Genomic DNA, 25,092 nt, shown 5'->3' with positions numbered 1-25,092 from the left:
TCCTGCCAAGTATTGTATACTTGTGCGTTTTTTCCTGGGAGGAGGTTCATTGCTTTCATTAGATTTCTCAGAAGATCTTGTGATCTAAAACATTGTGAACATTGCTTTAGAAGGTCTGTCATGGATTGAATTACGTCCCCCAAAAAATGTGTGTATCAGTTTGGCTGGGCCATGATTCCCAGTATTGTGTGATTTTCCTGTATGTTGTAAATCCTGCCTCTATGATGTTAATGAGGGAGGATGGGCGGCAGTTGTGTTAGTGAGGCAGGACTCAATCTACAAGATTGGATTGTGTCCTGAGGCAATCTCTTGAGATATAAAAGAGAAGTGAGCAGAAAGAAGAGGGGGACCTCATACCATCAAGAAAGCAGTGCCAGGAGCAGAGCGTGTCCTTTGGACCCAGGGTCCCTGCGCGGAGAAGCTCCTAGTCTGGGGGAACAATGATGAGAAGGCCGACAGAGAGAAGAAGCATTCCCCTGGAGCTGACACCCTGAATTTGGACTTTTAGCCTACTTTACTGTAAGGAAATAAACTTCTCTTTGTTAAAACCACCCACTTGTGGTATTTCTGCTATAGCAGCACTAGATGACTAAGACCAGGTCCTTACCCCTTTATATCAGATCAAAACCAAACCCATTGCTGTCAAGTTAATTTTGACTCATAATGACACTTTAAAACAAACTTTCAATTATTTGTCTTTTAGATTTGGGGATGCTGTATTTAAGCCAGATGTATAGTAAAAACATTAATTCCACTCAGCTTTTTTTTATGGTCCTAATTTTTATAAAAGCACCTTGTGATGATCACACCCTGTTTTCTCAAAAATAGCGTTGTGATTTGGGTTGTCTCTTGCCTAATCACATAGCTGAATCCTTTAGAAAACCAGTCTTAATGGTAAGCAAACTCAAGCATACATCATGCCTAGCGTGCAGTCGGTGTACAATAAATATGCTATATTTGATGTTGAAAATACAAAACTGGGATATATTCAAACCCGTAGAATTTTCAGATCAAAAGAGAAGTTAATTAAAATATATGTTGACCAAAATTAAAAAATAACAGTGATTGGCAAAGTTTTGGAAACCCCTAAAGCAATTATTGTTTAAGTTTTGCTTTCATAGCAGTGGAATTCAGATTGGAAAACACAAACTTACTATATAGAGATATGTATTGGATTAAATTATTTGATATACTGAGATAAGTATTATGGTTATTTGATGATACTAAATGCGAATTTTTTAGGTGATAATGACGGTATGGTTGGTTTTAAAAAGAGTTATCTTTTAGAGATGTACATTAAAGTATTTGGGAGAAATTATATGATATCTGGGATTTGTTTCAAATTAATTGAAATTGGGTGGAGGAAATGGGAATGCATAAGTCAAACAAGATTGGCCATGTGTAACAATAATTCTAGTGGTTGCGTGATGGGTACGTGGGTTCATTATTCTGTCTACATTTGTACATGTTGTAAAATTTACATAACATAAAAGCAAAAGTTACCTGAAATAAACTTGTTTGGAGGAATAAGTAGAAGGCTCCTTTTAAGCTTTAAAAAGTTGGAACTGTAGAAAGTGTGGTATTGTCCCCTAAGAATTACTTTACAGAATGTGCTTAAAACCAGTATTTTAATGATCTATAACATACCCTCCATATGTGGTCCTTCTCCCTTCCTTTCCTTCTTCCCATCCATCTACCCTATGAGACTCTTGATTCATCAATGTTTCCTCAGCACCTAGAAGACTGCTTGGGCTCAATAAAGATGGACGGATGGATGGATAGATGGGAAGAAGGAAAGGAAGGGAGAAGGAAAAAAAAAAGAAACCCCTTCCTTGGCTTCTCCTCAGCCCTGTTGTCCCTCCGTAACTTTCAGTCCAGGAGGGCACAACTGCCCCATCAGCCCGTGTGCAGTAGGAGCCTACTAAGCTGTAGTCTTATTTCAGCCTTGACTGCTGCTTATTGTGCCCCTACAGAGGGTTCTTCCTAATACACAGGACAAGTTTCTCCCCTCCTTCCGTTCCCTCAGTAGCTTCCCTTTGCATTTAGACAGTGCAGTTCAAACTTCAGGAAGGGCATCCAAGGCTCGGCGTCCATTTACTCTTGCTTGCCTCTCTGGTCTCATCTCCGGACGCCTCCCCTTACATTTGTCTTGTTTCCCGCCAGGCTGTAAGATCATCAGTCTGTGAGCTTGATGAAGGACAAGCCAACACTCGAGCAACAGCTCCCCCTGGTGGGGGGAGGGATGGGTAGTGCGTGCCTTCCCCAAGGGGCTTCTGAGTGAGCTTCTGGCCCAACTGGCAGATAACCATTCTCACTTTTCAAAAATGTTAGTACTTATATGCATAGTGTGGTATATGATAGTACCTGCTAGGGAAATGCTTGTAAGTGAAAAGTGAATAAATAAACACAAGAAAGGTTTCACTCAACCATTAAAAAAAGTATTTGTTTGTTTAAGGATTTATTTTACCCTAAAATGGGATTTTTACTTTAAAAATTAGATTTACATTGATATATGGAGGTTTTCATGTGGAGAACATTCATTTTCCTTAAGGAAGTGGGTCTAAGTTTGGTTGTCAAAGGGGGGTTGCCTCCCAGGGAATATTGGACAATATCTGGAGACATTTTTGCTTGTCACAATGAGGGGAGTGGTACGCTACTGGCACCTGCTGGGTAGAAGCCCAGGATACTGCTGAACCTCCTACAGTGCGCAGGAGAGTCCCCACAGCAAAGAATTATCTGGCCCAGAATGTTGTTAGTGCTGAAGTTGAGAAACTCTCATCTAAATAATATCTAATATAGGTAGACTTTTCAAACACTTCAGAATTAAATTTAAATTTATTTGGGGATTGTGATGAAGGTGCCCTTAAACTTGTGCTCACACAATTTGCCTGGAGATTCTCTGGAAATCTTTGGATATTCTTTAGGAAAAAAAATACTCTTAGAATAATTAAAAATATGTTTTACAAAGTCAGAGGAAACTGATGCTATATTAGCCAAAAGTATTACTAGGAATAACTCAGCTGAAAAGAAGAGTTATTGTATATACATATCAACAGTGTTACTTTGGTTAACGGAAAAGTTTCCTCCTTTGTTAAAGGGCCAGGGGTTTTGTTTTATTTTTTCTATGACAGTATCACTCTGCTGTAATACTGCTTCTCTCTTTTCTTTTGCTAAATAACGGGATAAAATAAGGCCTGTGTAGAGTCTAAAGACTGTCAGGATTTCCTTTAGCTTAAGGAAGATGGTAACGTGAAGGTCATCATGGGAATGAGTCCTTAAGCCTCCCAAAACTCCTTACCTCTGGTTTTCTGCCCTCACAGTTATTTCTAAAACACAACTCTTGTTTATGGTTAATTTATCAAAAGTATTTATTGAGCATCTGTGTGGCAGACATGTAGTGGGCCGTTCATTTATGCTACTACTTATGATCCTGACAACCACCCGGTGAGGTTAGGACCATTCCTCATTTACAGTCACAGAAACAAGTGCAGGTGGTTAAGTGATGTGCTGAGTTAGAGAGCTAGTCAGAAGCAGGATTTGTATTTTCTGTCTGACTTCAAGGTCCCTGCATTTTCTACCATACCACATCAAGTATTTAAAACTTGCAACAGCTTCCCATTCTCTAAAGAATTAAGAGAACTCCTTGATGTGGCTTAAAAGAGGGATGCTTACCATGTCCCCTAAATGACAGGTCAGGCCCCCTTTCCAGCTGTACCTCCTTATACCTTTAGAGCTATGAAGCATGGTCTTGCTAGTCCCAGAATAGGTTATATTCTTTTATACCTTTGTACTTTATATCTTGTTTTTATTCTATTTAAAATACTTCCTCACACTCAAGAAAACCTCAGTTGTCCTTCTAAGAATATCCTTGTGAAGGCTCCACATGTACTTCTGGTGGTCCCTGGAGCTGTTGTCAGATATTTCTGGGTCTCTCTTCCAGACACATGGTAGAATTGTGCTTCCCCACCCGTTGACTTTGGATGGGGCCGTGTGACTAGGTCTGGCCAGTGAGTTATAACCCAAAGTGACTGGTGTGCCTTCTGAGTGGATGGCACTGCTCTCACCAGGAGATCCTCTTACTCCTTCTCCTTGGCATGGGGGATGGCTACTCTGTCATACTGGTTCCTGTGTGACTCCAGTGAGCCAGTCCCCCTCTGACCCATGATGGACATGAGTAGGGAGTAAGAGGCAAACCTTTGATGCAGGAAATTCCTTTACAATGTAGATAATTTGTTGATAGGTTTGTGTTCTGTAGACTGTGAGTCGGGTTCCCTAAGAGCCCAGCGCCTTGCAGCGTGCCTTATCATAGTAGGTATTCAGAAAGGAACAAACTAAAAGTCAGTAGGTATTTGAAGCTAAAAGAATCTTTGACATTAAGCTGGTTTGACGGGCCAGGAGAGGAATTAGAGAGTCCATGAGATTATATACCTTTTGTATTTCAGTTTTGGAACTATATGAATATTTTACTGATTCCTTTTTTTTCCCTGAGGAAAAAAAAATAACTTGATATTTCAAGCTTATAGAGTTTAAAACATTCAATGTGTATCATCTTTTAAGAAAGAACCAGGTAATACTGATTACATTCTGCTCCTTTAGTAACTCATACCAAACCCATTGCCAGCGAGTCAATTCCAACTCATAGTGACCTTACAGAACAGAATAGAACTGCCCTGTAGAGTTTCCAAGGGATGTAATCTTTACGGAGGCAGACTGCCACATCTTTCTCCCGCAGAGTGGTTGATGAGTTTGAACCGCTGACCTTTTGGTTAGCAGCCAGGCACTTAACCACTGCACCACCGGGGCTCCCTTCCTTTAGTAAAGAGCTTGGTTTTTAATCAAAGCCTGGTAGTTGGGAGCATGCAATGGAAGGCACTTACTGCCACCTAGAGGCCAAAACAAAACAGAAAAACCCAAACCCATTACTGTCCCTTCGATTCTGACTTATGGTGACCCCATCTTTTGATGGACCAGGGTTAAAAATTGAATCTGCAAACAAAACGTGCTATCATCTGAGATTTACCGATGAAATGCCTACAGTCTCTTGAAGGGCACATAAAATTCTTTTTCAGAAACTGATTTTAATTTATAGGTGAATAAATCAGAAGAGAACTGTTTGTGGTACTGGATTGACGTCAAGGCTGCAGTAGCCTCATAGTTAGCCTGCAGGCTCTGGAGCCAACTTGCTGGGACCTGTGTGACCTGGGTAAGGAACCACCCTGTCTTTAGCCGACAGATTTCAGTTAACTTAAGTTAACCCCACAGTTGACTATTTTATTCTTTTAATCTTGGTATTTAAATCCATGACAATTTCTAATGATCAAAATTTACCACCACAACAAAAAAAACTAATCATATCCTAAAATAATAGATGTGTATCCCAGATATAGGAGCCCTGGTAGTGCAGTGATTAAAGCGCTCAACTGCTAATCAAAAGGTCGTGGTTTTGAACCCACCAGCTGCTCTGTGGTGGAAAGATGTAGCAGTCTGTTTCCGTAAAGATTATAGCCTTGGAGACCCTACGGGGCAGTTCTGTTCTGTTCTATAGGGTTGTTATGAGTTGGAATTGACTTGACTGAAATGAGTTTTATTTTTTTTAATCCCCGGTATATCCTACACTTACAGAAGGTCTGGTTGCCAGTTTTGCTATTCCATTATTTTAAATTAATAATATACCATTTAAAGTTTAGTAGATGTTTGAGTCTGGTTAAGGTTTATGGTTTTCTATGGGCTAGAATGTGACAAAATGATGCAGGTAAAGACTCAACACAGATGACACTTTCCTAGACTTTTAGCCGGTAGTCTCTGTGTTTATTTGGGATTTTTTTTTTTTTTAATGACTACAGAAACATCAGTCATGTTGTTTCTATAAATGTTTTATAATGCAAATTGAATGTGATGAAATATTAAAAATATCATTGATTAAATATTCAAAAGCTCAGTCTTTGGAACTCACCAGACCTCTTCAATTTACTGCCAGTTTAAAGAAGCATTTTAGAAATTCTGAATTATAAGATGAGAATGCTGGGAAAAAAATAAAATGGCTGGGATTATGGCTATAAAATTATTTTTCTCCTTGAGCCATCAGCCATTTTTAGCTGTGGGCCTTTCCATTAGAGTAGCAGAAATAAAATGGCATTTTAAAACTCCATTACGTCTGTAACTCCCAGCGGTATTCCAGCCAGAAATAATAGCATGGTTTATTTAAAAAGATAACCAGGGACGGATGCTGAGTTTCAGCAGTGAGGTAAAGCGTTCAACCTGATCGCCAATGAAATGATCTTTTGTGTTCAGTGGAACCATCTGAGACTAAAGGCTGGGTGGGGGAAAGGCAACCAACTCCGCCAGTTAACACGTCACTGTTTATCGTGATATGGGGAGTTTCTGAAGGGGAAGGACAGGTGTGCCGTGACCTCCTGGATTCTCTTCTTTACTGCCTCTCCTGTCTCCTGTCCCAGAAGAGGAGACGACGCGTTTCAGAGGCACTTTTAATTTTTGGTTTCTGGGCTCTGGGTTTCATTTCATGGTAGATTCCTCTATAATCTAACCATAACTCACCTTTTGCAGACACATCTCTCAGTGTTTTGATTCACCCACAGTATGTCTCTGAATTTTCCAGCCTCCTTGTTTGCAGCATCCGCCTGCCACAAACAAATGAAAATCAAAACACCTTCCCAGTGTCTAAAACCCCAAATCATATGAGTTTTTCAAATTCCCAACTCAAAAGCTGTCTTCTCCATGGGAGAATTTCATATTTGTACTATATGTTGTTGTAAAGGAGCCTTGGTGGCGCAGTGGTTAAGTGCTCAGCTGCTAACCGAAAGGTCGGCGGTTTGAACCCACCAGCCACTCCTTGGGAGAAAGATGTGGCAGTCTGTTTCCGTGAAGATTACAGCCTTGAAAACCCTATGGAGCAGTTCTTCTTTCCTCTGTAGGGTCATTGCGAGTCAAAATTGACTCAATGGCAATGGGTTTTTTTTTTATGTTGTTGATATTAGCTGCCATCTAGTTGGCCACCAACTCATGGTGACCCCCCTGCACAATGGAACAACTCTGCCCAGTCCTGCTCCATTCCCATGATCAGTTGCAAATGGGACCTTTGTGATCCATAGGGTTTTCATTGGCTGATTTTTAGAAGTAGATCTCCATGCCTTTCTCTCTAGTCTTTCTTAGTCTAGAAGCTCCACTGAAACCTGGTCAGCATAATAGCAACCCACAAGCCTCCACTGACTGACAGGTAGTGGCTGCACATGAGGTGCGTTGGCTGGGAATCAAACCCGAGTCTCCCACATGGAAGGCGAGAATTCTATCATTGAACCGTCAGTGCCTCTTGTACTGTATGAGGTTCTTTATATACTCCATTCATTTTCCAAATAGATATTGAGTAATTACGTGCCACGTACAGCTCTAGGTATTGGGAATTAACTGAGAACAAGAAGATCACACCCCTCACAGCCTGCGTTTTCAGGTGCCAGTGTGTGTGAGGGAGGAGAAATAATAATACCACCACATTTTGGCATTTACTAAATGGTGGACACTGTTCTAAGCATTTTACACATTATGACTGAGTTAACCACACAACAACGTATAAGGTGGGTACTTTATTGTCTGCATTTTACAGATAAGGAGACTGAGGCCCAGAGAGGAAGTCATGTAACCTCCCCAAGGTCACAGGCTGATCAGGGTAGTTGGGCTCCAGAGGCCAGGGCTCTCCCTGCCCCCTCCTGCCCTCTCCTCACTACACGTGGAGAACAGACAGTGGAGAACAGACAGAGTACAGCAGGTGGATGGTGGTGAAGACAAGCACAAGAGCAAGGGCAGAGAAGGCAGCAGGTTGTCCTCAGAGGGGTGAACCATTGAGCAGAGATCTGGAGTGAGTCTCTTGAGGCCCTTCCAGGGGTTCTGAGAGGTCCAAGCTATTTTAGTGATATTAAGACATTATTTGCCTTTTCTTGACCAGTGTAGTTTTCTAGAGACTACAGGACAAGTGACATTGCAGCACATTCACTACAGGAGCAGATGTGAGAACCAGCTATCTTTTCCTAAGCCAGACAGTAAAACGATCTGCAGAAATGTAAAACACTGCCACTCTTCTCACTAAACTTGATTTTGGAAAATATATTTTCATAAAAATAATATTTATGTTAACATATAATGGGTTTATTGTTTTTTTTTTTAAATGAATGAATAAATATTAATGTATTTCTTGGTTTTAATTTCCAGTACAGTAAATACTGATAGATAGATAACAACCCTCGTAAACAAAAGACCACCACGGTTTGAGAACCGCTGTTCTGGACGATTCACCCTGGCTGCTGTGTGGAGCCTAAGTGTAGGAGGGCAAGAATGAAAACGGGGGTCAGTTACTTGACTTTTGTAGTTGAGGTGAGCAGCAGAGATGACGAGACGTGGCTGGGTCTGGATTGTTTTGAAAGTGAAGGCAAGAGAATTTGCTATTGGCTTTATGTGTTTTGTGCAAATAACTGGTGAACGTGTCAGTAATTAGAAAGATGACAGCTTTGCTCTGACCTTTTTTTCCTTCCAAATAGAGGCCTTTACATGCTTCTCATTTAGGATTTTACCTGCGAGCTCACTGCTCCAGTACTGTGCCCTATTCGAGTAGTTGCCAGGCGAGGCTAGGCACTGCTGATCTTCACATTTTCCTGTCATTGTGGAACAGTTGTTACAGAATAGCAAGAAGTATTATCGCTTCATGGTGGTGGTTCTTAGTTGTGTCAAGTTGGCTCTGACTTATGGCAACCCCACAGATAACAGAACGAAATGTTGCCTGGGCCTGCACCGTCTTCATGATTGTTGGTATGAGGCCATTGCTTTGGCTGTTGTGTCAGTCCATCTTATTGAGGGTTTTCCTCGTTTTCGCTGGCCCTCTCCTTTACCAAACTTGATGTCCTTTTCCAGTGATTAGTCTTTCCTGATGATGCATTCAAAGTAAGTGAGTGGAAGTCCTGCCATCCTTGCTTCTAAGGACCATTCTGGTTGTATTTCTTCATGTCACTGATAGCATTGTATTAAAGAAGGCATAAATATTTATGTTTTGTGTTAGGTATGTCTGGATGGACTTACACTTATGGAAAATAGGCACCATATACTTGGAAATGAAAATTTCATATTATTCCTTTTATAATGTGAGCTGTTAACAATCTTAGGGTGAAAATAAAAGGAAAATGAAAAGGTTTGAGCTGTGAGGCGGCGCCCAAAATATGCCAGTGGAGATAGGAAGCTCAGGGAGGGGGAGGGAGTTAGTATCTATGAGTTAGAATCCGGGAGAGTCCAGGCGTAGGCCGCTGTGAGCAAGGCCCCAGACAAAGCAAAATGGACAGGAACTAGAAATTTATTTTATCAGGTAAGTGAGGTAAGTAGATGCCAGAGCAGCAGTTCTTACCTTAAAACCTTAGGTAGCAGTTCTAGTAGTCCATGGGGGAGGGGAAAGAAATTGCTTCTCCAGTGGTGTGTGCTTGCCCTGTGAGGAGAGTGATGGTGTCCTTGGATTTCAAATGAGGAAACTGAGACTGTGAGAATTAGACATCAATGAACTTGCTCAAGGTCACACTTATCATGGAGAGAAACTGGAATCGTATCCCAGGTCGGCCTGACTCCAGAGTGGGTATTCTTAAGCACTCCGTTTTAAATCAAGTCTTTTTAGAACTTTTGCATGTACTGTATTTTTTTTTTTCAAATAATGGACATGTTAAATGTTTTTGTCAACCTTGCAACCCCCTCGTGCATTATTTTCCTAGGCACACTATGTGCATTATATATGTGGGTATATTATTTAGGAGGGCATGTTAGTTGCAAAAATTACGATAGTTATTAATTTTACATTAAAAATATCTACTTTGAACTCTGTTTTAAATTTTGTTTTGTAATGTTAATTTTTAATAAGAAGGTAATATCTATTGTCATAAAAGAAATGACAACATATTTTTCTTTGTAACTTTTCTGTTTATAGATAGTGTGAGTTTGTTTATAGCCATCTGTCTTCTTTCTTTCTCCTGATTTCTAGAGCAATTTATTTCTTATTTCTGGTTGCTTCACAGGCTCAATTTCTATACTCCTAACTTTAGAATTTCATCCCATTTGGGTCTTAATACCAGACTGCAACAAAAATACAAGACTAATAACGACTTTTATTTTAATAATATAAATGGACAGATTTTTTTCCTTAAAAAATGGTTATGAGTTTCCTTTAAAAATAGTTATGAGTTTAAAATAATAATTGTAACCTTGTGTATTTTCTTTCTTTTTTTTTCCCCACCAACACAGTTAACAAGCATAAGCCATGGCTTGAACCCACCTATCATGGTATCATTACGGAAAATGATAATACAGTGCTCCTTGACCCTCCCCTGATCGCCATGGATAAAGACGCACCTATGCACTTTGCAGGTACAAACATGGTTTTTATTTACTCTTGATTAATTTGGACTGGATGGGAAGCACTTCATATACCCCATTTGTATCATTTCTGAGTTTTCTGGAAATGTCTTGTTAGCAAAGTGTTATCTGTGGCTCCTGTGCACCAGATTTTTTCCTTTTAATTTTAATAGTTGAGACACTTGACCAGAAAAGCTAGCTCTTGTAGCTAAAAAACCAAACATTTAATTGCCTCTTTATATTCCTTGTCTTCATGGAGCCAGGTAGATTAGATATCTAGATAAGTGTGTCTCAAACTTGAGTGTGTACACAGAGCACCTAGGGAACTGGTTAAAATACAGATTCATTAGGTCTAGGGGGACCTGAGACTCTGCATTTCTAACCTGCTCCCAGGTGATGCTTATGCTGCTGGTCCTTGGGCTGTACCTGAGTGGCGAGGATCTAGATAATTACAGCTCAAGATTTTACTTGCACTACCTAGACTTCAGGTATCCAAAAAGACTTTTTTGAAAACGTTGAGCAGTCTTTATAGAGGAATCCTTTTGCCTTAGATTTTACTTCCAATAAATTTTTAACCTGAGTTACTTCATAAGATTGTAGTACCTAAGTCTTTTAATAGAGACAATCTCTGGAATTGCTTTGGAGATTTTCATGATATAATAACCTTCTACTTTGCTAAATTGTAATAGTTCTTTCCAGATCAAAACTGTTTTCACATTTGACATTCACATCAAACGTCCATATTTGTTTCCTTAACTGATGAAGGCACTTGCTTTGTAACTCCTTCTTTACATCAGACTTGGAATTGACTTTGTAAAATTAAGTTTTAAAGAGTGGTTTTTGCATGATAGCTTTCCAGAATAAAACTTCTCATATTAAAGAGTGTGTTTTGTTTGCCTAGGGACAGATAAGAAAAAATGGATTAACTTATATAAATGACATCACACATTAATTTTACTATAGCCAATCAAAGGAAATGAACATGGGGTTACTTAAAAAACAAATTTGTGCTTCATTCTGTTCAAGTGCCACATCATATTTTCAGAAAAGTAACCTGAAAATTAGCATGTGCTGTTCGAGTCAGTGATGGAGACAGACCGTTCCAATTAGTTTTACTTATTCAATCATTTTTAGAGAAAAATCCCATTAGATGGACAATAGAGGAAGGACTGTATGCTGTGAGTACGCACATACTCTTTGTTCAGTAGCTGAGGTGATTTGTGGTTTTCCCCCAGATTTAAAATTGTTTATAGCGTTGTATATTGGTTTTCTGTGTCCTAACGAGATTTTTCAGTGTTTGTGTATGACCTTCCTGCCACAAACCATACTTGCTTGTTGCCTGGTTCCTCCTTCTGAGTGTGATGTTTAATGCTGTATAAATCATCTTAAAGGATTATCTACCTTATATTTTTGAATGGACAGTTGTACATTTCTGACATTTCATGCATTTTAAGGGATGATTAGAGTCAGGAGTTCTGTATTTATTCCCTAAGGCCTTTCTTTATCATGTGAGGTGTCAACTGTACACAGTCCCATAGTATTTGTGGAACACTATCTACTCACACATAGCAGTGATTGTGAGGATGGCGCAGGACTGGGCAGTGTTTCCTTCTGTTGTACATAGGGTCGCTATGAGTTGGAACTGACTCAACAGCACCCAACAACAACAATGTACTACATTAAGGAGCCGTGGTGGCTCAAGAATTACTGAGCGAAAGGTTGGTGACTTGAACCCACCCAGTGGCTCCTCAGGAGAAGGACCTGGCAGTCTCCTTCCCTAAAGATTACAGCCTAGGAAACCCTATGTGGCTGTTCTACTCTGTCCTGTAGGGTCATTATGAGTCAGAATCAACTCGACAGTACATAGCAACAACAACAGCTACTGCATCACTAATCATTCATAATACTTAAAAGCATTCACAATGTTCTAGGCATTATTCCAAGTGCTTTACAAATTTGTGTTTAATGCTCACAACAACCTCATTAGGCAGGCATTGTTTGTGCCCACCTCCATTTTAAAGACGAGGAAGCGGAGGCACAAGCAGGTACATTATCTGCTCTGGGTCATTGTCTTAGTCATTTAGACTAAGACAGAAATACCACAAGTAGATGGCTTTAACAAGAGAAATTTATTTTCTCACAGTCTAGGACGCTAGAGGTCCAAATTCAGGGTGCCAGCTCCGGAGGAAGGCTTTCTCTCTCTTTCGGCTCTGGGGGAAGGTCCTTGTCATCAGTCTTCCCTGGTTGAGGAGCTTCTCAGCACAGGGACCCCGGGTACAAAGGATGTGCTATTCTCCTGGCTCCTGTGAGGTCGCCGGTCTGTCTGCTCCTTTGTCTCTTTTATGTCTCAAAAGAGATTAACTTAAGACACAACTTAATCTTGTAGATTGAGTCCTGCCTTATTAATGTAACTGCCTCTAATCCTGTCTCATTAACATCATAAACAACCAAACCCACTGCCATCAAGTCGATTCCGACTCATAGTGACCCTATAGGACAGAGTAGAACTGCCCTATACGGTTTCTAAGGAGCGCCTGGTAGATTGGAACTGCTGACCTTTTGGTTGGCAGCTAAACTCTTAACCACTACACCACCAGAGTTTCCCATTAACATCATTGCGGTAGGATTTACAATGCATAGGAAAATCATGTCAGATGACAAAATGGTGGACAGTCACATAATGCTGGAAATCGTGGCCTAGCCAACTTGACACAAATTTTTGGGAGACACAGTTCAATCCATAACAGTCATACAGCTAGTATGTATGTGGCACAGGCAGAAAGTTACAAAAGGGAGGGGCAAATGAAATGTGCACATTGAGGACTAATTTTAAGGAAAAAGCCATAGCAATAAAACAGAAGTTTTTTCTTTTTCATTGGATTAATTTAATTTTATTGTATCATTTGTCAAAACTTAATGTGTTATCATAAATTTAATAATACTTAAAAGGTTTTATAAGGTTTTTTCATTGGTTTTCAAAAGTTATATATTGGCTTTTTTTTTTTAAACTGCCAAAAAGAAGCAATTTAGAACTAAGCCATAGTGGTAACGTGATTATATTTGTTATAGGAGACAGATAAGTCAATGTTTTCCTTCTGGAGATTTTTATGGGGAAGCACATCTACATATGTATGTGTATATTTTTTTCAGATATGATTCATATACTATAAAATTCCCCATTAAAGTATAAAATGTACTGGTTTATAGTATGGTTGTGCAGCCATCACCACTGTCTAATCCCAGGACATTTTTATCACCCGTCCCTGATAGCAGTCACTCACCACTCCCTTCCCCGCAGTCCCTGGCAACCAGTAATCTACTTGCCATCTCTATAAATTTGCCCGTTCTGGACATTTCATATAAATGGAGTTATACGATACGTAGTCTTTTGTATCTGGCTTCTTTCACTCAGATACTGTTTTCAAGATTCATCCATGTTGTAGCATGTATCAGGACTTCAGTCCATTTTATGGCTGAATATTATTCCATTGTATAGATGATACGACATTTTGTTTATCTGTTCATCACTTGGTGGACATTTGAGTTGCTTCTATTTTTTGGCATAGAATAATGCTGCTATGAACGTTTGTGTACAAGTTTTTGAAAACAAAGGTTCTCCATTCTCTTGGGTATATATACCTAGGGGTGGAATTGATACTCATATCTTCTTGACTGAAGCATGGTCCTCTTCTCTGCCCAAGGAGTGAGCAGCTACATGGAGTGGGGAAGGGAACACCTCCCATGTCACCTTCCTTTCCTTGCTCTTCTGTTGTCATGGTACATATCCAACAGAACACTGCCTTCATGAGGCTGTAACCGACAGGCAGTGAGGAACACAGACCCTAGACCCAGATGGTTCACATTCGAATCCTGGCTGTGCTACTTTTTGGCTCTGTGGCCTTGGGCAAATTGCTTAACCTCTCTGTGCCCCACGTTCATCATTTGTAAAATGGTGATAATAATGTCACGTACCTCATAGGGTTTTAGGAATATTAGCATATTTATTTGTATATATAAAGAGCTTAAAATAGTGCCTTCTGATGCTGTTGTTATTAATGATAATAGAATCTTTAAAAAATATATTTTCACTTAACATTCTTTGAGAAATATTTTTTCATCTTTCTACATAGTTTTCATAGTGTTCCATTTTCTCACAGAGTTTCTTTTTTTATTGTTGTAGTTTAAGTGAAAGTTTACAATTCAAGTCAGTCTCTCATACAAAAATTTATGCATGACCCCATACACTGTTATGTGACCCCAGTTGCTCTCCCTATACTATGACAGCACACTCCCCTTTTCCACCCTGATTTGCCACATCCATGCAGCCAGCCCCTAACCCTCTCCACCTTCTCATCTTTCTCATCTCACCTCCAGACAGAAGCTGCCCATTTAGTTTCATGTTTCTACTTTAGCTAAGAAGCACACTCTTCATGAGTGTCATTCTGTGTCCCATAGTCCAGTTCAATCTTTGTCTGAAGAGTTGGCCTCGGGAATTGTTTTACTTCTGGGTTGAGAGAGAGTACGGGGGACATGCTTTCTGGGGTTCCTACAGTCTCAGACCATTATGTCTGGTCTTTTTACTAGAATTTGATTTCTGCACCCCACTTTTCTCCTCCTCCATCAGGGACTCTTTGTTGTGTTCCCTGTCAGGGTGGTCATTGGTGGTAGCCAGGCACCATCTAGTTCTTCTGGTCTCAGGCTGATGAAGTCTCACAGAGTTTCTTAAGTAATTTTCCTGGGTAAGGTGAAGGCTATATCTGGAGGCTTATTTTGATCTTAGATTTGTTTTGTTAGCAACATTGAATTTAATTTAGCACCATGATGATGATGATGTCGACGGTAGTGGTGGTGGCAGCCATCAGTGTGGCAGAGGTGGTTCTGAGTACTTTATATGGGTTACTTTCTCTCATTCTTTTCACCAGTCTCATCTGGTAGGCACTCTGCTATCCCTGTTTTCCAGATGAGGAAACTCAGATTTCTCGCTTACCTTGTTCTCCACTGAATCCCTCATACCTAGAGCAGCGCCTGGGACGAGTCAGCACTCCCTAAATATTTGTAGATAGAATGACTGAGCTTGGCTGAAGTCCCACAGCTCATAAATGATAGCACTGCCTTCGACCCAGAGCCTGACTCTCCAGCCTTAGTTCTTAGCCTCCCTGTGTTGACTTTCATGACGTTATCGTTAAAAAACTTGAACATTCCAGTTCGTAGTCTCATCCCATTACAAGGCCTGGGTGTGGGCAGCTCGTGGAGTTTCCTTGTCAGAAATAAATAGTGTGTCATGTTGGAAGCTTAGTCATGGACGCTTGCGGTGAAGTGTCTGTAGTCTAGTTCGTCACCAGTCAGATGTTTACCTTGAGTTACAGGGTCTAGCCCGGAGTGCTTTCTTGGGGTGGAGCTAAGAGAATGAAGTCTTTGTATTCCTCAAGTATTTTAGGAAATTAGTGTTATTGTTAGTTGCCGCTGAGTCAGTTCCGACTCATCGTGACCCCATGTGTTGCAGAGTAGAACTGTGCTCCATAGGGTTTTCAAGGCTGTGACCTTTTGGAAGCAGATAACCAGGCCTGTCTTCTGAGGCGCCTCTGGGTGGGTTCCAATAGCCAGCCTTTTGGCTAATAACCGTTTGAACCAACCAATTAAAATGATTTTCTCTGCCCCTTCTCCTCAATCTGCTAGAATCCTGGATTGACATGTGTAAGGTTGAGTGTGAGAAGGTTTGTGGGATGGTGGTTAAAATCCAGTCATAGGATAACAAGATATTTTCAAAATCAGTTTACTTAAATTAATGTGCTTGTGTTAGGTGCTTTCTAATAGTTAAAGGGCATGATTTTTTTTTCAGTAAGTAATTAAAATGTAAATCAGGCTCATGGGGCAGAAAGTGTCCTTTCGTTTTTGATTAGAAGATTATGTATTATATAAGCAGATACTTTTGAGATGAGGTAAGATGATATTCCCTTTACTGTATGATACTGCTCCACAGCAGACTGCATCATACTATGGCAACTTTGCAAGCAGTCATTTGCTGTATAGTAAAGTTTAAGATAGTAGACTAGCATACTACTCTAGTTGAATGCTTGCTGCATAGTTAACACTTTCAAGTGCAATGATGCTTTCTTAAAATAACCAACTGCACCTTTTTGAAGCCCTGCTTAGGCATCTAACAGATGTTAAACTTTATTTTATTTATGTATTTTGGGCGTGTCTAGGAAACTTCTGTGCTTTTGCTTTGGTCCAGTTGTACTGACTTCCCCTATATAACAAATGTTAAACTTAACAAGCACAAAACAGATTTTACATTTTGTGTACTTAGTGGAGACTTAAGGAGCCCTGGTAGCGCAGTGGTTAAGCGCTCAGCTGCTAACCAAAAGGTTGACAGTTCAGACCCACCCAGCAGCTCTGCGGGAGAAAGACCTGACAGTCTGCTGTTATAAAGATTATGGCCTAGAGAACCCGATGGTGCAGTTCTGCTCTGTCACAAGGGGTCGCTATAGTTGAAAATTGACTCGATGGCACCCAGCAACAACAGCAACGATGGAGATTTAAAAGCTTTTGAACCATGTATACAGGCTGCATTGTTGCTGCTTGTAGAATTGTGTGTTCCATATTACTCATATTATAAGGCCAAGCATCCCCTTGCCCCTTTTTTTTAATGCTCTTCCTTTGAGTGTAGGTGATTCTATTCAAGCATTCTTTTTCCTTATCTTCCCAGACTGAGTGCAGATATTTTACAAGATTAGTTAAACAATTATGGTATGACTAGAACCTAAAATAAATTTCAGGGCAAGAATGGGCACTTTATTTTCATAGATATTTAATTAGAACCTACTCAGAAGATCTATGATAGCTTTTCTCCATATTCTTTGTAGTTTATATGATTCGTATCCCCTGAGGATGACTGATGAGTTTAACTACTCTACGTCAATGCCCAGTTTTGCATTTTTAGAGTATGCAATTGGGCTGATGTGTTTGTAGCAGTCAGGGGAAGGGTGTATTAGGTTTCGCCACATGAAATTGGCATTTTTGTATGTCACAAATGATCAAATATTGGACATTTCTCATGGTCCAACCTAATACAAGGCAATCATCGATTGAGTAGCAGTTTAAAATAAATGAAGTCATTTCAGAAGCAGTTGCCTCTCAGGAAAGGTTTAGAATCAGTAAATATTAGGTAACTGTGCTAGCTCCTTTAGAAAATATTAAAGCATAAATGTTGGTCCCTGTTCTCAAAGCACTGATAATCTAGGTGGGAAGGCAAAACCAGCATTGACAAAGAGTTACCCAAGGAGACTAGGAAGTTTATAATTCAGTGCAAAGCAAGAGAGGCAACACATAGTATCTGCTGGAATTCATAAGCAGGAAAAGATGATGTGGGTGAAGAAGGCAGGGAAGGGATTTCATAAGGCAGAGCTTGAGCTTCTGTAGAAGATCGGTAAAATGTATACAGGCAGCGAAGGTGAAGAGGAAGGTAGGAACAGAGGTGGGAACTGGCAGGGCTTCCAGGGAGCAAGTGAAATAGATTAGGTCGTACGGCATGTGGCATGGGGAGCAGAGAGTTGGAAGTCAGCTTGGGGTCCAGTGGTTTCCATTGAAGAGCTGAATGGAATGGGGTGTTCTTTTGCATGTCCAGTACTGCGTCCAACACTGCATCTACCTGGGGCCCTTGTGTAGCATGCAGACTCCCGAGCTGTACTCTCAGCTGCCTGAGTCTGTACCTCCAGGGCTGGAGCCTAAGAAATCCCTGACAGCCAGCCAGGTTTGGAAACCACCGATAGGCCAATTTTCTCAAAGCATAGTCTTCAGCCTGTTTACATTAGAACTGTCTAGGAGTGCTCATTAAAAATACAGATTACTGGGCTCCTCTCCAGAGCTGCTAAATCAGAATTTCTTGGGAGTAGAGCTTGAGAAACTGTATTTTAAACAAGCTTTCCAAGTGCTTTTTGGCACACTAACATTTGAGAACTACTCTTATAATTGATGAGCTTGTGAGAGCATAGCCTGTGTATTTAAGGAATCTTAAAAAACTGTACTGATTAGACCCACAAGTGAGCTTGCCCAGAAACTAACCGGGACCAGAAGGCAAGGAAGCCAGCCATCAGCACAGATAAGGACCAGCCTGGACATCCCAGCTGGTGAGTGTGGGCACAAAGGCTGAACAGGGTAGAGGGAAATGGATTAGGGATGAGAGTTAGATTAGCAGGTCCAGTGCAGTGGACACTTGTTACTCATCAAATGTCCATTTTCCCTGCTTAACAGCCACTTGATTTCTTTCCCATTGGGCATAGATCAGCGGGTCTACAGCCTGTAACCCACCTCCCCGAGCCAAGTGTGTATACAACCCACGCTCCCTCCTTGGAATTTGAATACTGAGCAGAGAGACGAGCTAAACGTTGGTGTCCCATTCTATCTCAGTGGTGGTAAGCACTGTCCAAGCTGTTTTGCTATAGGACTGTTGTGGTTCCTATTTCCTGGTCTCCCAAGCTGCCTTGGGAGGCTGTTTGCAGGTCCCTTTCTCTAGCCTACCATCAGTTCTTTGAGTTCCCAACAGTTTTCCAGTAAATTTCCTTTTGTCTAGGTTAGTTAGAATGGATTTCTGTTGCTTGCAGCCAAAGAACCTTAACTGTTAGAGCCAGCACTAATGACCTCAGTAAGGTGTGACGGAAAACACTTGCTATATCGGGGCAGGGCCATCTGAGAGCTGAGGAGACTCTTAGGACAGAATTTAGAGCTATCCTTCTCATTCGTGGAGGAAGACTTAGAAAAAAGCAAGACCAACCTGAAGTGGGGGGTTTTCAAAGGGACGGATCAGGAAAGAATGAGGACAAAGCGCTGTCAGTTGAGAATCTTGGACATGACTTTGGATATCGAGAAGTCAAATCTGTCCTTGCTGGATTTATCTCTTTTTATGTTTTGCTTTTAAAATTCTTTAGTACAGTTCCTTTGGACTATTTCAGGTGAATGAAGAGTGGAAAAGAGATAGGGGAAGGTTTGATCCACTCCTAGGCTGTCAGAGCTGGGGAGGTCACCTGGGAAACTTAGGGGGGGCATTTTATTATAGAGAGCAGCACAATGAAAGTAGAGTTTTAGGTGGATTTATCTACCAGTGATACATAGTCTGAATTGAGTGGGAAGGGGACAGAAAGAAAATAGAATCTGAGATGATTTTGAGGGGTCTTTCCTTGCAAGATCAGGTGTGAGATTGGGAAGAGAGGGCTGAGTCTAGGATAGCTGACTGAGAATGCCAAAGGATACAGATGTACCATTACATGGAGTTACAGTGATGGGCCTCCATGCAAGGCATGTAACTACCATGTAACTTGATGTATGTAATTGTCACATGTATATAATTCATAGAACCACATGTAATGGATAAGGAGAGAGGGAAAAAGAATGTGTCAGTGACAGCTTGGGAGAATGGTGATCTCTGGTTTAGGGGAAGAAGATCATCAGTTGGATTTTGAGTATAAATTGGAGAGGAATTTTTGTTAATTTTGTTAATCTGAGGAATTGTTAATTTTGTTGGCCATGATAATTTTATGGTAGTTATCTTAAAGAAAAAGCTCTTATCTGTTAGAGATATCTACTAAAGTATTTACCCACGAAATAAGATAATTTCTGGGATTTGCTTTAAAACATTCCAGCAAACAAACAATAAGTTAGCAGAAATAGAGTATAACAAAACCTGAGCACATCACCTTTCTCCCAAGTCTTTCCCTCTTTCTCTGTGCTTTAGTTCCCTAAATGGCACCATCAGCCAAAAACCAGGGAGTTACTCCAGTCTCCTTCACTCTCTCTCTCTAGTTGGTTACGAAGGCCTATCTGTTGTTGTTGTTAGGTGCCATCGAGTCAGTTCCGAGTCCTAGTGACTCTGTACAACAGAACGAAACACTGCCTGGTCCTGCACCATCCTCACAATCGTTGTTGTGCTTGAGCCCATTGTTGCAGCCACTGTGTCAGTCCATCTTGTTGAGAGTCTTCCTCTTTTTCGCTGACTCTCTAGTTTACCAAGCATGATATCCTTCTAGCATCGTAAAAATCCTCCTGAAGCTGTCTTAGTTTTTAGCCTCGTCGCGTCTCATCTGGCATACTGCAGTAGTTTTAACTTGTCCACTTACCCCATCCTTGCTCCTGTCGAATCCATCTTCCTCGTAAGAATCAGTGTCGTAGGCTGAATGGATAAAGGGACCCCGAGAAGTGGGTGTGCTGGCGCTGTTCTGCAGATGGTGCTGCAGTGACATGTCCAGTCACCGAGCTGCTGGTGCTGGGAAACCCAGGGCTGGCTGAGGGCGGAGCCCCACTGCCCCTGCCGCATCAGGCTGCCACTTGGCAAGGTGGTCATTATAGGCAAAAGGACCCAGCCCGACTAGCAGTACTACCGAGTGAAAACCCATGAAGTAGCCAACTTAAATGCTCAGATAGGTGGGTGTATATAGAAAAGATATAATTTTACATTTTTGCAGTTCTCATTATAAATGGATCCAGTCTTCAGAGAGCAGCTTGGAAATACACAGTGAGTTTTAAAATAACTGATATCCTTATATTTGATAACCCCACCTTTGAGACACTATTCCAGGTTTTTTTTTTTCCTTAACAAATTGTAATCCTGGGGTCCCTGGGTGGTGCAGACAGTTAATGTGTTTGGCTCCAAACCAAAAATTGGAAATTTGCGTCCACCCAGGGCACCTCAGAAGAAAGGCCTGGTGATCTACTTCCAAAAAATCAGCTGTTGAAAACCCTGTGGAGCACCATTCTACTCTGACACGCATAGGGTCCGCTTTAGTCAGAGTTGACTCAACAAATTGTAGTACAGATACACGTTCAAAACTAAAGTACTAATTCCCATTTCTCCCTTCAAATCTTCCTTCCACAGTGTTTCCCATCTCAGTAAAAGGCAACTTCATCCTTACAGTTTCCCACTTATAATCCACCAACAAATGCTGTTGGCATTATTTTCAAAGCACATCCTGAATCTGAACACTTCTTTCCACCCCTGCTTGTACCAGCCTGGTTCTAGCCGTCACCATCTCTTGCTTGTTGTTGTTGTTGGGCACTGTTGAGTTGATTCTGACTCCGAACGACCCTGTATGACAGAGTAGAACTGTCCCAGATGGTTTCCTGGGCTGTAATCTTTATGGGAGCAGATCTCCAGGTCTTTTCTCTGGTGGAGCTGAGCTGTTGGATGAGTTAACAGCCAGCCTTTCACTAAACAGCTGAGTGCTTAACCATTGCACCACCAGGGTTCCTTATCTCTTACCTGGATTACTCAAATAACCTCTGGGCTCTCTGCATCTGCCCTTGCCCTCCTACAGACTTATTTTCAACACAGCAGCCAGATGGATCCTTTCAGAATGTAAGCCATGTAATATTTCTCTGCCCAAAACCCTCTGGTCATTTCCTTCTCACTCAGAGGAAAAGCCACAATGCAGGAAAAGCCACAGTGCACACAGTAGTCTAAGAGGCCCCACCAGTGTGGCTTCAGACTACTTGTCTGATCTCATCTATTGTTCTCAGCATTGCTGACCAACTCTAGCAGCACAGGCCTCCCTGTTCCTGTACTGAGCCAAGCCCACACTTGCCCCAGGGCCTTTGTACCTGCTGTTTCCTCTGCCGGAAACTTCCCCAGATGATCAGTTGGCTTACCCTCTTAACCCATTGCCTTCGAGTCCATTCTTCCACATGGTGATCCTATAGGACAGAGTACAGCTGCCCCATAGGGTTTCCAAGGCTAAAAATCTTTACGGAAGCAGACTGCTACTTCTTTCTCCCACAGAGCAGTTGGTGGGTTCCAACTGCTGACCTTTTGGTTAGCGGCCAAGTGCTTAGCCACTGTGTCACTGGGACTCCTTCTTACTCCTTTGCCTATTGCCGTTGAGTCCATTCTGACTCATAGTGACCCTATATGACAGAGTAGAACTGCCCCATAGGATTTCCAAAGAGTGGCTGGTGGATTTGAACTGCCATGCTTTTGGTTAGCAGCTGAATTCTTAACCACTGTGCCATCAGGGCTCCTCTTACTGCCTTAGTGTTCTCCAAGCAGTGAGGCCTTCCCCATCACTTGAAGTATAAAATTGAACCACCCTTCTGCCCTCCTACACTCCAAGTCCTCTCTTCCTGATTTATTTGTTGCCATAGCACTTCCCAGTATTGACAAACTATATGTACAGTAAAACCTGCAAAAGCTGGAACCCATGTAAGGCGGAAACCTGTCAGAGAAGGAAAACTCAAATATTTTCCACTAATAGAGAGGGATGGAAAAGCGGTACGACTGCACCTCATCGACGGCGGAAAACTTGTGAGACCCAGAAAAACAAAGCAGTTCCATTGAGTTCTGGCTCTCACAGGTTTCACTGTATTTCTGTTTTCTATTTCTCTGAACAAACAGGCATAGCAAAACATAAACTACAGTATCAACTCTGTGATGGACAGGGCCCTTGTTTTGTCCCTGGCCGTGTCCCCAGTGCCCAGGACAGTAGCTGGTACCTGGTAGATGTTTACATGTTTGTTGGATGAATATATGAATGTTCTTTGGAAGATTAGTTAAAATCATAGTAGTTTACAATGCTGTCTTGTGTTTTATGGAATTTGGAATGCCTTGTGTTTGGAATGGGCAAAGTAAGATGTGACATATTTTCAGCAAGTGCTTGGTGAGCTCTGGTTTCCAGATGGATGGTGCAAGAATTGATACTTGTACCAGATTTCTGAGTTTTGAAGCCATTGAGATGAAAAGCAGAGACTTGTACAACAAACAGAATTCCCTTTCCTAATGACCCTCGGAGTAGATAAGAAGTAGATGGGGGAAATAGTTGTCTGTTGCTACGAAGGGCCGGGCTCCCTGTTGCAGCCTGATCTCTAAAAGGAGAGATTTAGACAGTTTATAAATATTGGCAAACAGTGCCCAGCTCCTTCTGATAATGGACTCTCTCACGGTCAGAAATAATCCAAGGGCATTGCTCATGGTGAGTGTTCATGGGTTAAAGCAGTGTCCAGCATAGGTGGTGTTACCCACGCAGAGACTTCACCTCAGGGGTCTTAAATCTGCCCTTGTCTGTGCAGTGGTCTTTGTCGGGTCAGACACCAAAGTCGCTATCAATGATGGCAGCTCAGAAGGAGCAGAACTTCCTCATCAGGAAGCCTAGAATCACAAACAGGATTTTCTCAATTAAAGCTGGGACAGCTTGACTTATTTTTAAGTATATTATGCAATATTAACATATGCAGGAAGTTGTAAACATAATGTAACGAGCTAGTATGTTCTGCCGACAATTTGACACATCTTGTGCGGTTGACTATCCCGCAACCAGTGGGTCTACTCATAGGTGTGCTTCTAGAGCAGTGTTTGGCAGCCTTTTTCTATAAAAGGCCCGTTAGCACATATTTTAGGTTTTGCAGACCATACGATCTCTGTTGCATCCACTCAGCCCTGCACTAATCTCAGCCAGTGGAGCGTAGAAGCCATAGAAGTGCATACGTGGGCATGTCTCTGTCCCAATAAAACACTGCTAATGGACACTGAAACTTGAATTTCACATAATTTTCTCATGTCATGAGATAGTATTTAAAAAGAAAATTCTTAGCATCTCTTGTTATTGTTGAGTGCGGTCAAGTTGATCCCGACTCATAGCGACCCCATGTGACAGAGTAGACCTGCCCCATTAGGTTTTCTTGGCTGTAATCTTTTATGTTAGCAGCCCGGCACCTAACCATTGCACCACCATTCTTAGCGCGTGGGCTGTACAAACACAGGCACAGGCTGACTCTGGCCCAGGGTCCCCAGTTTGCTGACCCCTGCTGTGGGGCAGTGCTGCCCAGTAGAGCTGGCTGTGATGAAGGAAATATTCTGTATCTGCATCCTCCCGTTCAGGAGTGGCTATTGAGCACTTGTAATGTGGTTAGCGTGACTGAGGACTGAATTTCTAATATTTCATTTTAGCATGAGTTTTAATTTAAATTAAAACCATGCATTTCTTGTTGTTGTTAGGTGCCGTCAAGTCAGTTCTGACTCATAGCGACCCCATGTGACAGAGTAGAACTACCCCATAGGGTTTTCTAGGCCGTAATCTTTATGGGAGCATATAGCCAAGTCTCCCGTGGAGCTGCAAGGTAGGTTCGAACTGCCAGCCTCTCAGTTAGCAGCCAAATGCTTTACCGTTGTGCCACAGGGCTCCTTCCCATGTGGCTTAAAAAGAAACAATAATCAAACCCACTGCCATCGAGTCGATTCCAACTCATAGCGACCCTATAGGACAGAATAGAACTGCCCCATAGGGTTTCCAAGGAGCGACTGGTGGATTCGAACTGCCGACCTTTTGGTTAGCAGCTGAGCTCTCTAACCAGGGCTTCCCCATGTGGCTAGTGGCTACTATGTTGGGCAGCTCAGCTCTAGAGAAACATCTGGGCATGTGCAGCATCGGGCATGGACAGAAGTGTTCACTGGAGAACTGTTCATTACAGCAAAACCTAGAATTCTGGTATATTCACCCAGTGGGAGATAATCGTAGTAATTAACAGTGAATATTCCCTGCGTACTCTATTTATGCCAGGCAGTATTTTAAGCACGTTGCATGTATTAACTCATTGAAGTCTCATGACTGTGTAGTAGTATAAATGAATAAACTAGCTACATACATCAACAAGGGTGAATGAATCTTAGATACACAAGGTTGAGTGAAAAAGCACGTCACAAACATTCCATACCATATGATA

At 41.5% G+C, this 25,092-nt stretch overlaps 1 protein-coding gene across 1 annotated transcript in view; it reads left to right on the top strand.

Annotated features, from left to right (window-relative positions):
* The window catches only part of CLSTN1 (calsyntenin 1), an 82,647-nt gene that overhangs the window by 25,509 nt on the left and 32,046 nt on the right, over window positions 1–25,092 (top strand). Inside the window, exon 2 of the mRNA XM_023739397.1 lies at window positions 10,282–10,404. Coding sequence (XP_023595165.1) covers window positions 10,374–10,404 — 31 coding nt within the window. The 5' untranslated portion in view covers window positions 10,282–10,373. The remainder of the gene's footprint in view (window positions 1–10,281; window positions 10,405–25,092) is intronic.

Source organism: Trichechus manatus, unplaced genomic scaffold (genome assembly GCF_000243295.1).
Source record: "Trichechus manatus latirostris isolate Lorelei unplaced genomic scaffold, TriManLat1.0 scaffold00133, whole genome shotgun sequence".
Classification (NCBI taxonomy): domain Eukaryota; kingdom Metazoa; phylum Chordata; class Mammalia; order Sirenia; family Trichechidae; genus Trichechus; species Trichechus manatus.
Note: the sequence above shows the minus strand (reverse complement) of the source record. Positions and strands in the feature narration are given on the sequence as shown.